Here is a 14,530-nt window from a genome sequence, read left to right as displayed (position 1 = left end):
CTAAGACAGCGCAGGGCCCAGCACAACCCAGCAAGTGTGGGCCTGAGACCACTGCCACAGTCAGTGGTTTTCATAGGCCCCTCGAGATGGCACCAGAGATAGAAACTTCTAAGTTTGATTGGTGGTTAGAAAAGAGAAGTAAATCACAACACGCTGAGGCCCCTCTGCCTCAGGCAGAGGGGCCAGAGTGTGTGACTTCCGGGAAGTTCCCCAAACTATCTGAGCCTCAGTTCCTCATCTGTAAATTGGGGAAAATATCAGTTGCCATGAGGATTAAATAAGATAATATCCTCAGGACGGTTTCTGGTCTGAAGTAAGCACTTGAGGATAACTAGCTATATTATTATTATTATTATTATTATTATTGTTACAGTTTTGGCTAATTCGTACCTACCCAGTTCAGTCAGATCTCCGTTTTCTAACTGGTCTTTGAGCACTGGAGTGAGAGCCTCTCTTGTTTGAACCCCAGATGTATGCTTACTTGGTCTCTGACCGAAATCATCTAAGCAGAACTAATGCCACCATTTCTTTTGAAACCGGAATAGGTAATGTTCTCATGGCTTCTGTTGCAGGAAGCTGGTTCTTCCCACTCTCTTTAAAAAATGGATTTAAAGGGTTCGTAAAAATTATGTGTCAATTCTATCTCAATAAAGTTGGACACAAATACAGCTTTGAGGTGCCGTTGACAAAAGAATGGACTCTTTAAGCCTCCCAAATGTTATCACACATAGTTTACAGTTCAAATAGTACGAAATGAAGTGGTGAGGAAACAGAATGACCCGCAGCAGCTTCTTGCCTCGACCATCCCCACCCTCCTGGGCCAGCTCGCCAGTCCTCGGTCCTCCTTACCTCTCGCTGGATCTTCTGGTGCTTATCTCCACCTATCTTGTGTTTCTAGCTCTTAATTCTTCCATTTAAAAGAGTTTTTTAATTTTTTTTTTTTTTTGAAAGAGAGAGAAGGAGAGAGAGAATCCCAAGCAGGCTCTGCGCTGTCAACACAAAGTCCGATGCGGGGCTCGAACCCACGAACCGTGAAATCGTGACCTGAGCTGACGTCAGACGCTCAACCGACTGAGCCACCCAGGTGCTCTGATTCACCCATTTTAGACGCTATCTGTGGACTTCCTAGCAACACAGGCAAGGAGTTAGGTCTTTAACACCCCCCACCCATTCCATTCTTGGGGTTTAGTTTTGTCACTCTTGCCCCATGATTGATAGTGGTTGCAGAATTGTGACTAGGTAAGCATTGTTCACCGCAGAGCTTGCTCATGTAGTCCGATGGCACTCATTTCTGTCCCCTGACCCCCCGGGGTTTAATTTCTTCTCCTTCTCTTTCTGTGCTGCCCGCCACGATCACTTCTCCACTCCGCTCCAGTGCTCTGGCATGACAGTTAGTGCCGTTTCCCTCGGCTACCTCCTTGACCTGTCATACGCTGCTGTCCTGGAACCTTCCTTCGCTGCTTCCTGGGCTGGGGTTTTCCTGGCTCCCTTCTCTTCTTGCTTTCTTTACTCTCTCTCTTAATCTGCAGTTAAGAATCCCTTTCTAATATTAAAAAATAGAATGGTCTTCGGACCTGCTCGTGATCGTAGGGATCCTTTCGATATCTATTAATTGGGACAAAAAATACAGAAAGACCAAAAGTTACTATGAAGGCACTCCTGCTCTTAAGTGAATTTGTGTTTTACTCACAATAGCATCTATGAACGTGTGAAAGCCTGTTCAAAGTTTAGGCTTAGGGTTAGTTCAATCTAGCCTCAATGTCTGGTCTTCCATTTGTCACCTCGCCCCCTCAACTTGCCGTGAGACAACCCCCTCTCTTGACTTTCTATTCAGTTCCTGTGCCCTAGCAGAGACTTAAGTACTGGTTTAAGGCCCACCTTGCAGGTGCACGCTGACCATGGCTGGCCAATCAGGGTCTCCTCCTGCCAGATACAGGGTCCAAGCAGACCAATCAGAGGCTTTTTGAAGACTGGCTTTCCTTTATGAGGCTTGCTCAACCTCAGTGGAGAGTTGGAGTTACTAAGGACTATCTTTGCAGTCTTGGGGCATCCATCCTGTGGCCTGAAGCCGTCATGGAGGAAAGCACAACTGAGGGATAGTTGGGGAGAGAATGACGTTTGAGCGCTAGATGCGGCCAGCTTGAAGATCTTAGGCTTCCCGGTTATGTGAGCCGATACACCGTATGACATTTTTGGCTTAAGCATATTTTAGTTGGATTTCTTTCACTGGGAGCATAAAGAGCGGCGACTGATATCCTGTCTTTGTGAACTTGGGCAGGTTATACAAGCGGTGCGTACAGACTTGGACCGTGACAACGCAGCTCCCACTAGGTCCCCTATGGCTGCCCTGTTATCAGCCTGAGCCTGAGACAGCTTGACATTGAATAGCCCGTTTTAGGGACTGGAGGAAACGACTTACCATGAGTCACTGCCCTAAAATATGCTTTCTACCCACATGCCCGGTGCCTGGAATTCTGTGGTGATGGTGGCATTCGTCAGGGTTAACCATGGCTCTCTTCAAACGGTTCTCCTTTGGAGTGTGAAGTCTGCGATATTTAACTTGTAGAAGTCCTTTCTTCTGGAGGTCCCTCTGGCAGGCAGTGGATCCAGGATGCGGTGTAGACAGACCTAGGTACACATCTCAGTTCCCAATGGCACAGTCCCTTTGCAGCTTTGCGGGCAAACCCCTAGCACTGTGTGCTGACCTTTAGGAGGTCAGTCTGTATCACATAAGGAATCCGACGCAGAGAGTGAAGAAATGGTCTCAGATTCACCCAGTAATCTCCCTGAGTCAGCCCTGAGGGCAGGGCCTGGCCCTAGGCGTTGGGAAGAGGAAGGAGATGTGATTCTTGTCTTGTCAGGGCTCCTGACCTGATAGAGAACTGCGGTTGAGTCTTCACATGGACGGACGCTGTCTTTCACTCTGCGCCATTCGTAGGTGACGCCTAGAAGAGCAGGGCCACCGTGTTGTAGCCTCTGACCCAGGACTCTGTCACATTCTGGGAGAGAGAATTATGGGCCCTCCCCGCATCCCCGCTCCTGCTGTGTCTCCTCGTGGCCACAGTGTACTTTCCCATCCCCTGGCTTGGGGCTGGGGGCTGGTTCCGTGCTTAGGCTCGAAGAGGCCCGATGGCTCTTTTGCTTGCTCTCTTACGCTTCTCTTGGGTAGCCGCTGCCTCTTCAGCCTGGGTCCCGGCAGCAACACAGGGAGAAAAGACCAGCAGTGAGAAGCAGCGCCGATCCAGCCAGCAGGGCATTAAAGTACAGCGGTAACGGCCAACCTGTGAGAATCGGTTTCCCAGCCTCCTCTGAGTTTTGAGGATGGTCTATTAGTTAGCACTGTTGTGGCAAAAGATAACAGATACATGGATTCCCTCCGTTATCAGGTTACGTACAGGTTCAGCTGCTGCAGTAGAGACCCAACACAACAGTGGTTAAGTGATTTTTTTTAATTCTTTTTTTTTAATCCTTTTTTTCGGGGGGCGGGGGGGAGAGTGCAAGCGGGGGAGGGGCAGAGAGAGTGGGGCAGAGGATCCAAAGCGGGCTCTGTGCTGACAGGCTGACAGCACAGAACCCGATGTGGGACTCAAACTCACGAACCCCGAGATCGTGACCTGAGCTGAAGTTGGATGCTTAACCGACTGAGCCACCCAGGCGCCCTTTAATTCCTTTGTTTTTAAATGTTTATTTATTTTTGAGACAGAGACAGAGATTGAGTGGGGGAAGGGCAGAGGGAGACACAGAGTCTGAAGCGGGCTCCAGGCTCCGAGCCGTCAGCACAGAGCCCGATGTGGGGCTTGAACCCACGAACGGTGAGATCCTGACCTGAGCCGAAGTCGGACACCTAACCGACTGAGCCATCCAGGCGCCCCAACAGTGGGTTAAATTAAAAAACAGCTTCTTGGGGGCACCCGGGTGGCTCAGTCGGTCAGGTGTCTGACTTTGGCTCAGGTCACGATCTTGCCGTTCATGGGTTCGAGCCCCATGTCGGGATGTGTGCGGACGGCTCAGAGCCTGGAGCCTGCTTCACGTTCTGTGTCTCCCTCTCTCTCTGCCCCTCCCCTGCTCATGCTCTGTCTCTGTCTCTCAAAAATAAGTAAACATTGAAAAGAAATTTTTTTAAGAAGCAGCTTCTTGATCTCTCATATGATAATCCGGTTAAGTACTGGATCTGGGGCTGGTTCGGTGGCTCTTATGTCAGGGAGCCAGGCTCCTTCTGTTTTCCTGCTCTACCACCCTGGGGTGTAGCCCTCATCCAGACGAGGCCTTTGTACCGTTGAAATCTTCATTTCCTCCACAGTGTGGCGCCAGACCGCTCTCTGCCGCTGCCCTGGAAACACACGCAGCCTAAGCACCATTCCTGCCTCTGCTCTGGGCCTCGGGACTTTTCTTCTTCTTGAATGAGTGTGCTCCCGCCCCCCAGCTGGTGCTCCACGCCATCCCCCAGGTCTCAACAACATACCCCCACCAGGACCACAGGAGCCAGAGCTGGTCGTGCCTGGTGGTCCTCAGGACTGAGAGGCCCTGACCTCCGTGGGGGCAGGAGCCGGCCAGCATGACCAGTCGGGACTCCCAGGTTAAGAATCCAGTTGAGCCTCCTGGTCATCCTCAATCTGCTCTGCCCTTCGTCTCCCACCCCCAAATCCCTGCCGACCTCCAGCCCTGAAGAAGCCGGAGAACCTCTGCTTCCCCCACCTCCCCGTCCGCCTTGTCCTACTTCAGTCGTTTGGTGAGCATAAAAAGGCCTGTCAAAGTGGTCCCTCTGTTTGGGGGATGGGCTCAGGAGGGGTGGGCATGTGGGTTCGGAGGGTGACAGATTCTTTCTCCAAATGCTCGCCAGGCTCCTCCGAGCCCTCTTCTTGATTCGACCTTGCTTGGCCTGTGAAGGCGAACAAACACGGACGTGGTTGCTGGCAGCTCGTGGCCGCATCCCTAGTAGGACCCTAGCCTCCCTTAAAGTGCCTGCCTGCAAAACTCCCGGCTGTCTAAAGGATTGGCTGCTGAGTCCAGCCAACGCCTGAAGATCGGGCCCCTGTCTCCCAGCTTCTGTGAGAGGGCAGGAGCTTAACTTTGAGAAGTGTCAGCAAAGCCAGATGGGTCTCATATGGGCCAGCGTCCCTTCCTGCTTTTTGTCATCTTTCACTTCTGATTATAGAGCCCCCCACTCATTCCCTTCCCTAGTCCCTCATTCTCCCTGTGAAATACCCCATCACCTCTGTAATAATCCCAGTCGGGTGCCTGCTCACGATGAACCCTTTCCCCTACGGCACTGCAATACTATGTTACTGACTGAAATCTGTCTGGATTACTTTAAGTAGTGTCTGCTTTTGTTTGTTTTCATCAGGGGAGGTGTGCAGGATCAGCCTTTTAATTTTTTTATTTTTAATATTTATTTTTGAGAGAGAGGCAGGGTGCAAGCAGGGGGGTGGGGGAGGGGCAGAGAGCGAGTTAGACACAGACTCCAAAGCGGGCTCCAGGCTCCGCGCTGTCAGCACAGAGCCCGACGTGGGGCTCAAACCCAAGAACCGTGAGATCATGACCTGAGCCGAAGTCGGTCGCTCAACTGACTGAACCACCCAGGTGCCCCAACAGCCTTTGAAATTAAATTATTTTCAGGATCAGCTTTTTAAGTAAGCATCCCAGGGATGTTTGCGTATAGAGGTCCAAAGGCTGTATTTTGAGAAAACATGTTTCCCTGTGGAGATCTTTTCTCTGGCAGCCCTTTTGAATGGGGGCTATGTTTTCTCAGATACTGCATTGCCAATAGTCCATCCAGCTTTAATTCCAGTGAGAACGTTCCAGAGATGAAACTAAGAATCAACTCCAGGCGCTTCTCCAGTCACCTCTGGGGATGAGTGTATGTCGTCAGCATCCAGCGCCTCACCTGCTGCCCAGCTAGAATGACACCTTTCAGGGTTTCCGACTTAGAAACACGACCACCAGGTTACTCCACGTGGACACCACCCCCCTTTTACAAAGCCTTTGAACACCCCCCCATCAGGAGGGGTTTGCTGGATGATGTTGGTTGGCTCTTGACACCCATTTCTAGCCCCTTCTTTGCAGGTCCTGGAAACCCACGAACCATCGTTGACAGATTCCCTCGACAGCAGAATTGTGCCAATAAAGCGTACCTGTGTGAAATTTGGAAGGCGGAGGTGGAAGGAGGTGGAAGCCATGCTTTTCTCCTCTGTAGCAGCAGACATGCGGGCCGAATGTTGGAGTCCATACTCCCCACCAGTCAGGCTTGGGGCCATGGGGCTGTAGTGACCCCGGCAGTGGCTTCCCGAAGTTTCCTGACCGAGTGGCAGCAGCAGCTTTGAATCTATGGAGAGCAACTGTGGTAAAGTAACCTGAGAGCTAGTGGTGCGATTCCCCCCTGGCCCTGACCTTCACCACCGCGAGCCCCACCAGTGGTGAGCACCAATTGCTTGTATGACCTTTGTGTGTGTGTGTGTGTTTGCAATATCTAGAATGGTTTGTTTTCCTGGCTATGGTAGTTTTAAAATATGTTCACAAAACTGACGGTTGATGGGGGGTGGGAGGGAGGGGAGGGTTGGGGATGGGTATTGCGCCTGGGTGGCTCAGTTGGTTGAGCGTCTGACTTTGGCTCAGGTCATGGTCTCACCATTCATGGCTTCGGGCCCCGCATTGGGCTCTGTGCTGACAGCTCAGAGCCTGGAGCCTGCTTCAGATTCTGTGTCTCCCTCTCTCTCTTGTTCTCTCTTCAAAATAAACATTAAAAAAGATGTTTTTTGAGGAATAAATGTTTATTGTTGTTTTTAAAAAATTTTTTTAAATGTTTATTTTGGAGAGAGAAAGAGACAGAGACATAGAGTGCGAGTGGAGGGGTGGCAGAGAGGGTCATAATCTCGTGGTTGGTTCATGGGTTCGAGACCCGCATCGGGCTCTGTGCTGACAGCTCAGAGCCTGGAGCCTGCTTCATATTCTGTGTCTCCCTCTCTCTCTGCCCGCATGCTCTGTCTCTCTCTCTCCCTCTCTCTCAAAAATAAACGTTAAAAAAATTAAAAGAAATACGGCAAGGTAGCATTTGAGACTGATAAGTATTGTGCAAATTTGAGGTCGTGTTATAGAAACAACATTTTCTAAGCTTCACTTTATGAACCACATTTGAGCTAATGGAAATATTCCAAAATAGGAGAATGGAGTTGCCTGGAATCCCGGCCCACACTTCGGGAAGCCCAACTATGCACAGATGGGTCTTCTTGGTTTCTCGTCAGCTCTGTCTCTGTGTCCACCTCTCTTCTTCAAAAAGTCACCACCGGCCCCCGCTCCACCCAGCTCATGAAGGAGTTTGAGCTGGCATGAGGAGTTTCTGCCCTTGTGACCTAAGAGTGACTAAAGGGCCTAGTACTGCGCCTGGCTCAAAGCAGGTGCTCAACAAACAGTAGCGGCCACCATCCTCATCGTTATAATTATTGATTCTTTGATGGTAACCATGGCTTAGACGTCTCTGTACCCCTGCACCCTGCAGCAGGGCAGTATAACCGTCAGCAGGCTTTGGAGTTAACAGGCCTGGATTAAACCCCTACCTGGCAGTTTTGGATTTGCGGCCTTGGGCACCTGAACAGGGTACCTACATCCTTTAAGCCCTGTCCCCTTATCTGCCAGATGGGGATAATAAAGTATGTTTTCACGGACTGTTGGGCTAAATTAAGACTGCAAAACACCCAACCCAGGCCTTGACACCAAGTAAGCAAATAGTAAACTAGGTGCTGCTGCCGCTTCCGATTACTGTTACTCTCTAGTCTTGTGCTTTCAACACAGTTATTTGTTGGCTGACGTCACCACACAGAGACAGACACTTGGTGGCCGTTCTCACTAAAACGCTGGGGGAACGGGAGCAGGCACCAGGAGAACAGGTGTCCTTGCCCAGCAGCAGCAAACTAATAAAGCCGAAGAGGCACTGATGGGCCAATCACCCCGCTTGGAACCGTTCCTACCAACCCTGCCAAACCTGCTGGGCTGTGCCCCAGTCCTACTGTCCCCTCGGGGGACTCTGTTGGTGGCCAGCGGTTGGTGCCATATTCCATCACCTATCGCTAAGCCACCAGCATTTATTTGGGGGCATTTAAAGAGATTGTCAGGGGCGCCTGGGCGGCTCAGTCGGTTAAGCATCCGACTCTTGACTTCAGCTCAGGCTGTGATCTCACGGTCGTAAGATCGAGTCCCTCGCATCGGGTTCCACACTGAGCACACAGCCCGCTTGGGACTCTTTCTCTCCCTCTCTCTCTGCCCCTCCCCCCTTGCTCTCTTTCAAAATAAACAGACATTAAGAAAAGAGATTATCAAACCTTGTTAATTCAGGATTTCTTTTATTCACTACTGTATTTTGACTCTGACGTCCTTTTTCTAAAACCTGTCATTCATGTACTCAGAAAGCATAGATGACTTCATTATTTTTAATGTTTATCTATTTTTGAGAGACAGTGTGTGAGCTGGGGGGAGGGACAGAGAGAAAGGGAGACAGAGGATCTGAAGTGGGCTCTGTGCTGACAGCAGAGAGCCCAATGCAGGGCTCAAACTCCCACACCATGAGGTCATGACCTGAGCCAAAGTCGGATGCTCACTGGACTGAGCCACCCAGGCACCCCGACTCCTCCCAACATCCTAAATGTGACTGGTTAACGCCCTCCTCTGCAGAAGTGGAGGGATGTTTGCGTCTTCTGCACGTTGTGCTGCATTATCTCTTGGAATCGTGCAGCCCTGATCTGAGCTGGGTAGGAAAGCAGTGGTAGGTGTGGTGCTGGGCTGAACTGGAGAGAGCCCAGCCGCACGCATCCGACCCTCAGTGGGGTCAGCAGAGGCTAGTGGGGTACAGGTGAACAGTAAGTGCCCCCACCAATAAGTGTTCTGAAATAAAGGCCTGAGCAGGGCAGTCCTGGGTAATTACTGCTCTCACACATTCTTTACTCTAACCCTCCAGCATCTCCCTGCTAGCTCTCTGAGGGTGGGGACTTTTTTTTTTTTTTTTTTTAAAGAAAACAAACAAAAAAACCCAATGGGAATTATCTACTAGCTTGTAAGGTTGAGGAACACCCTACTTCCAACTACACATTTTGTGTCTGAGTTTGAGCTCTTGGGAAGAAAGACAGGCCTCAGCCCTACAGTGGAGGTCGGCTCAGCGATCCAAATATTCTGGCAACCCCAAAGACCTCACAGAGGGGCCAGAGAGAGATGATCCTCTATGGGCAGGGGGTCAAGCGCGTTGTGAATAACTGGTATTTGGTGAGCCAGGGGAGAGAGCACCAGAATAGGCTGTTAATTAACTTAATAGTCTAAGCCCCTTGAAGATACGTTTTCCAGTTTCCAGAGACTGACCGTATCAGGGAAATGACGGAAAGACGCCCCGTTCACCCTACTTTGCCCATACTGTGTCTTGTGGAAATACTGGCTACCACGAGGGACTCTGGCTTCAGTCCTGCTTCTCTCGCCTGTGGCCCCTGTTGTCTGTAGATAAATATTTAACCGTTTACGTTTTAATTCCTTACCACGTGGCTAGAATTGGTTATGGATTTATACATTTTAATATGAGAAAAACAAGTATTTTACAAGCAATGCTGAGAAGCCAGTATCGGAAAGTAAACTTTGTAGGTGGCCTGAGGCAGGACGGCGTTCACTCTGTGACAATCTCACATGCTGTCTCACTCTCGTCACCCAGCTCTTCAGTAGTGGAATCTGTGGTCCGAGTCTTCTCTGCTGTGGCTTTGCCAGCCTCCCTGGGAAAAGGAGAAGAATGCCAAGGCTTTGACTCTCGAAAGGAACAATTCAACTCTTCATAATTTCCTCGTTTTAGAGAAAATCTTCCCCAATCACGTACCCTAGTTCCATGTTGAAAATCTCATCTTCATCAGAAGAATCCTTGTCGTGTAGCTTCTGTGCCATGTTTTTCTTGCGTGTGGCATTGAGGGGTCTGTACATGTCCCTAAGCCAAAGTGGCCGCCTTCTCCAGAAAAAGCCCTCCTAGAAAACAGAAAGGACAACGTTAGGTCTGTTTCCCCTGCCTTCTCCAGCCACGGTACTTTATCCTCCTCAGATTTACCTGATTGTCACTTTCCTCTGAGCATCTCTTACGCAGCAGAGATCCAAAGAAGCCCCTTGAAGGAAACACACACACACAGACAATTAGTGATTCGTACCATTTTCCATGCCTCTCACAATGTATTTCTCCAGTCTTATTAGCAAGCAAAATCAACACAGACCTGGGATCTCAGAAATAATTCCATACATGCTGGGCTTTCAGAATTTTCCTGTGTCTGTCCATAATGGCCCCACAGTGTCCCTGGGAGACCTTTGTATGTAACTTGACATGAAGTATAGGCAGGATTTTCACCCTGCTCACCTTCTGGCCCTTGGCCAAGTGCCCTTGTACAGTCAACAAACTGGGTGACCACACGGCAGAAGCACCAACTCTCTCCAGAAGCATTTTACATCAGTCCCCGCCAGGCTTAGCCTCACAGGCATCATTTGCTGGCGGGTGGGGAGGTGTTTCTATTTTCCTAGCTGCTTTACCTTACAAGATGAATCGCACCGAGTGAATGCCTGAGTCCAACCAGCAGTTATCTAGCTCACTGACTTTCACACTGCAGGCAGATGAGTGAGTGAGTCGTGAAATCACCTGAAAACACACGGCTAGCGCTAAAACACAAAATACTCTTTTTGAATACAAATGGAATAGGGGGTACCTGGGTGGCTCAGTCAGGTGAGCAGCCCAAGTCTCGATTTTGCCTCAAGTGATGATCTCACAGATTGTGACATCGAGCCCTGTGTCTGGCTCTGTGCTGATAGTGTAGAACCTGCTTGGGATTCTCTCTCTCTCTCTCTCTCTCTCTCTGCTCCACCCTCCCCCCCAAATAAATAATAAACTTAAAAAAAAACAGAACAGAAAGAATCAGAGTGTATGGTAAGTTTGTTTTAGAAGGTACTTATGTCTATACGGTATGTGTGCACTGCGTGTGACATAAAATGCAGTTCACAGCCCAAGCACAGTGTAGTCAGAGACGTGCCCAACTGGAAAGGAACCATCTTCTTTCTGGTTCTAGTGGTACTAGTGATACAACCATCCGGCAAGATATCTTCCTTTTCTCCTTCTCCATCTCATTATTATAAAAGGAAGAGATAAATGATTATCTAAGGTCTCTCCCAGTTCAAATTCTATTGGGTCTGGATAAAGGGAATGGAGAGCGGGGCCTCGAAAACCAGAAGGAGGAAGAAGGAAGTTTTCCCCCTACTTTACGGGAAGGACTCATGTATTCTACCTTCCATCATGCTTGAAGACTAGCCCCTTTACCCCACGACTTTTGGCCCTCCCTATCCCTTCTCCAGAGCCTCTGAGAAGGTCTGTGGCCAGGCCTGATGCCCACCGCCAGCGGGAACGGGTCTGAACATTTCTACCCCCGTCCCCCCACGATCTTTCTTTAAAGGTCTAGTGAGCAGGTGCTCTGTGCCAGTCCCATTCTAACTCGGGTTTGGCTGGGCAGCTAACTTTGCTGGATCCAGGCAAAGCATTAGGCCAAATATGTATTCTTTCTGCCTTTGGTGATTTCCTGGCTGTAAAACAAGGGGATTGAAATAGATGAGTTTGAAAATCTAGTTCTAAAATTCTACTTTAACGATTGCCAGACTAATATTTACCTTGAGCTTCCTTCTTTACCTTCCTTGGCTGCTGTTCTATGAGAATAAATCTGTTTTGGAAGAAAACATGATCACAGTTACCCATCACAATAACCACTCCCTCCACATCTTTATTCATTCCTTTGCATTTTAGGTCTTATCTACCCAGTGAGATGATAACTTTTCCTAGGACAGGAATTTGTTGAATAGTCCTTTGACTCTTCAATAACACCTAACTCGCGTGCAGCTGGTAATACATTTTACTGACTGCCTCAGATAACATTCAACAGGTAATTCCTAATAAAAATTCTTGGGAGGAGGAAAAGAAAAGTGTCTACCAGAAACCTAAACAGCAGCACTGTTTTAAAATCAAGGACAAGAGTAGGATGTCTGTTATCACTGCTGCTATTCATTGGTGTTGAGGAGGTCCTAACTGATGCACTGGGAAAAAATGGAGTCGTGGAAAGGAAGAACTAAGACGTATTTGCATATGAAATTACAGACAAACTAAAAGGCCCAAGAGAATCAACTAAAATTTTGTTGGAAGAAACATGAGAATTCAGCAAGATGGCTAGATATATATAAAATCAAGAGATCAACATGTAAACCTCAATGACTTTCCTATGTTCCATAAATAATTAATCAAAAGATGGAAGAATTATCCCATTTACAATTATCAATAAAAAGGCATAAAGTACCTAGGAATAAACTTAGCAAAGAATGGGTAAGACCTATGAGATGAAAACACTAAAGCTCTTCTGAAGGACATTAAGAAGAAACGAATACGTGATGTGAGACACTATTTTCCGAGAATAGTGTAAAGATGTCAGTTCCCTTCAAATTAACCTACAAATTCGGGGCAATCCCATTCAAATCCCAAGACAGTTTTTCAAACAAAAACTGGCCAGCTGACATTTGGTAGAGAAAATGTGCAAGCATAGCTACAAAATGGATGAAGAAGAAGATCACAGAGCAGACGTTAAAATACGTTCTTACAGAGCAACTGCAGTTAAGTATGTAGCGTGATACTGATACAGGAAAAGAAAACCAGGTTGATAGAATAGAGTCCAGATAACACTAGTATTTTGGATCCATGAAGAAAGAATGAACCATTCAATAAAAGATTTTAAAGTAACTGGATCTTTATGCAAGGGAAAAAAGTTAGATCCCCTACCTCGACCGTACCAAAACACCAGACAGATTCCATACAGATTAAAAATAAATAAATCACAACAAATATTATAAGAGTACAGAAGAAAATATCAGAGACTATTTTTATACCATGAGGCGAAAAGGCCTTGTTAACGAGGCCCATGTCCCATAAGCCATGAGGCAGATATGGTGACGGACTGTCCACACCCCCTGTTCATCGTAGTCCTTGCCCCCTTGATCCCCTGGATTGTTTGTCCTCTTCCTGTTGATTTATAAAACTCTCTTCATATGAAATATATTAATCCTTTCAAAGGCTTTCACTGAATTTCAATGTTTCAAATATTTGTCAGTGTTTTTATCGTGAAGGAGACGGAACAGTGGGATAGGAGCACAGGCTGACTGCAGGCACAGCTGGGTTCTGCTTTGGGTTTTGCCACAGGGGCCTTAAGCTGATCCCCTTCTATGTAGGAAAGAAGGATGGTGATATCATCCTCACAGGACTGTGGGGATTAAATCAGATGTCTGGTTTATTCCAAGCAGAAATCAGACAAGACGATCAAATCTATCAAATGTTTCTGCATGTGGTATCAGGTCACAAAGCTTTTTCTCACCACAAGATTATAAAAGTATTGATTCTGTTTTCTTCTAGCACTTTGATGGGTTCCTGTTTCTCTTTTGTTACATGTACTGAAATATGTTTTTTTAAGGTGAGAAATAGGGATCTGTTGTTATTTTCCTCCCAAATAATTAAGCAGTTGTTCTATTACCATTTATTTATTTTCTTCCACTGATTTGAATACTAAAAGGTAACATTTCAATGTTTATTTATTTATTTTTGAGAGCGACAGAGAGAGAGAGTAAGAGTGAGAGAGGGGCAAAGAGAGAGAGACACACACACAGAATCCAGAGCAGGCTCCAGGTTCTGAGCTGTCAGCACAGAGCCCAACACAGGGCTCGAACTCCTGAACCATGAAATTATGACCTGAGCCAAAGTAGGACGCTTAACCAACTGAGCCACCCAGGCGCCTCTAAAAGGTAACATTTTAAAAGTCCTCGTCACCCACGGATCTGTCTATTGCTGGACTCTGTAGGCTACTTCACATAAATATTACGTTGCATTATTCCTCATTGTGAAATTGACACAATGCCTCATCTCTTCCTTTGAACATCATTATTGTCCACTACAGGAAAAAAACTGCATGGTCTCTGACCTCAAAAAGTGTATCATCTAAGTAGGGAGAGGAAATAATGAAACCACATAAAAAAATATAAACACAAGGTTAAACCACATAGGAATTTAAAACAGCAATAGGAGTTTATAGAACTTCCCAAAAGCAAAAGGCTGCAGGCCACCTCAAGATGCAGAGTACTGACTGGACAATGGCCAATGATTTCTCTTCCCAGAGGTCATGGTAAGTTGACCCCACGCTAGTTCCTAGGCTCTTAGGCTGAGAAATCAGACTCTGATCTCATCAAGAGAGAACGCACTTCTTTCTGCATGGAGGCAATATCACCTTACCAATGTCACAGGATTGATCAAAATCAGAATGTCAGGTCATGACTTGACAATAAGGAAAACATCCATTCCACAGATAGGGCATCTGTGTCCACATGATTGGGCATCACCTCCTGTGGAGACAGGCCTCTGTGGCACACTGAAGTATAATCAGAAGGCTATTTGGTGAGAAGAGAAGTGGAAGAAAAGTAATTAGCTGAATCCAGTGTTTCATGGAAAGGACGGAGGTAG

The 14,530-nt window shown here is 47.6% G+C and overlaps 1 protein-coding gene across 7 annotated transcripts in view; it reads right to left on the bottom strand.

Moving 5' to 3' along the window:
• Positions 1–9,526: 9,526 nt before the first annotated feature.
• Positions 9,527–14,530, bottom strand: part of LOC144615311 (uncharacterized) — a 48,012-nt gene continuing 43,008 nt past the window's right edge. For all 7 annotated transcript variants that reach the window (XM_078442207.1, XM_081794749.1, XM_078442208.1 and 4 more), the window contains 4 exons: positions 11,653–11,702; positions 10,061–10,115; positions 9,839–9,981; positions 9,527–9,737 (listed from right to left, as the gene is read on the bottom strand). In XM_078442207.1, coding sequence (XP_078298333.1) covers positions 9,635–9,737; positions 9,839–9,981; positions 10,061–10,115; positions 11,653–11,702 — 351 coding nt within the window. In that variant the 3' untranslated portion in view covers positions 9,527–9,634. The remainder of the gene's footprint in view (positions 9,738–9,838; positions 9,982–10,060; positions 10,116–11,652; positions 11,703–14,530) is intronic.

This window comes from Panthera onca (genome assembly GCF_046562875.1).
Source record: "Panthera onca isolate mPanOnc1 chromosome E1 unlocalized genomic scaffold, mPanOnc1 haplotype 2 h2.Chr16_ul_13, whole genome shotgun sequence".
NCBI classification, from domain to species: domain Eukaryota; kingdom Metazoa; phylum Chordata; class Mammalia; order Carnivora; family Felidae; genus Panthera; species Panthera onca.
This window is presented reverse-complemented; position numbering and strand designations above follow the sequence as displayed.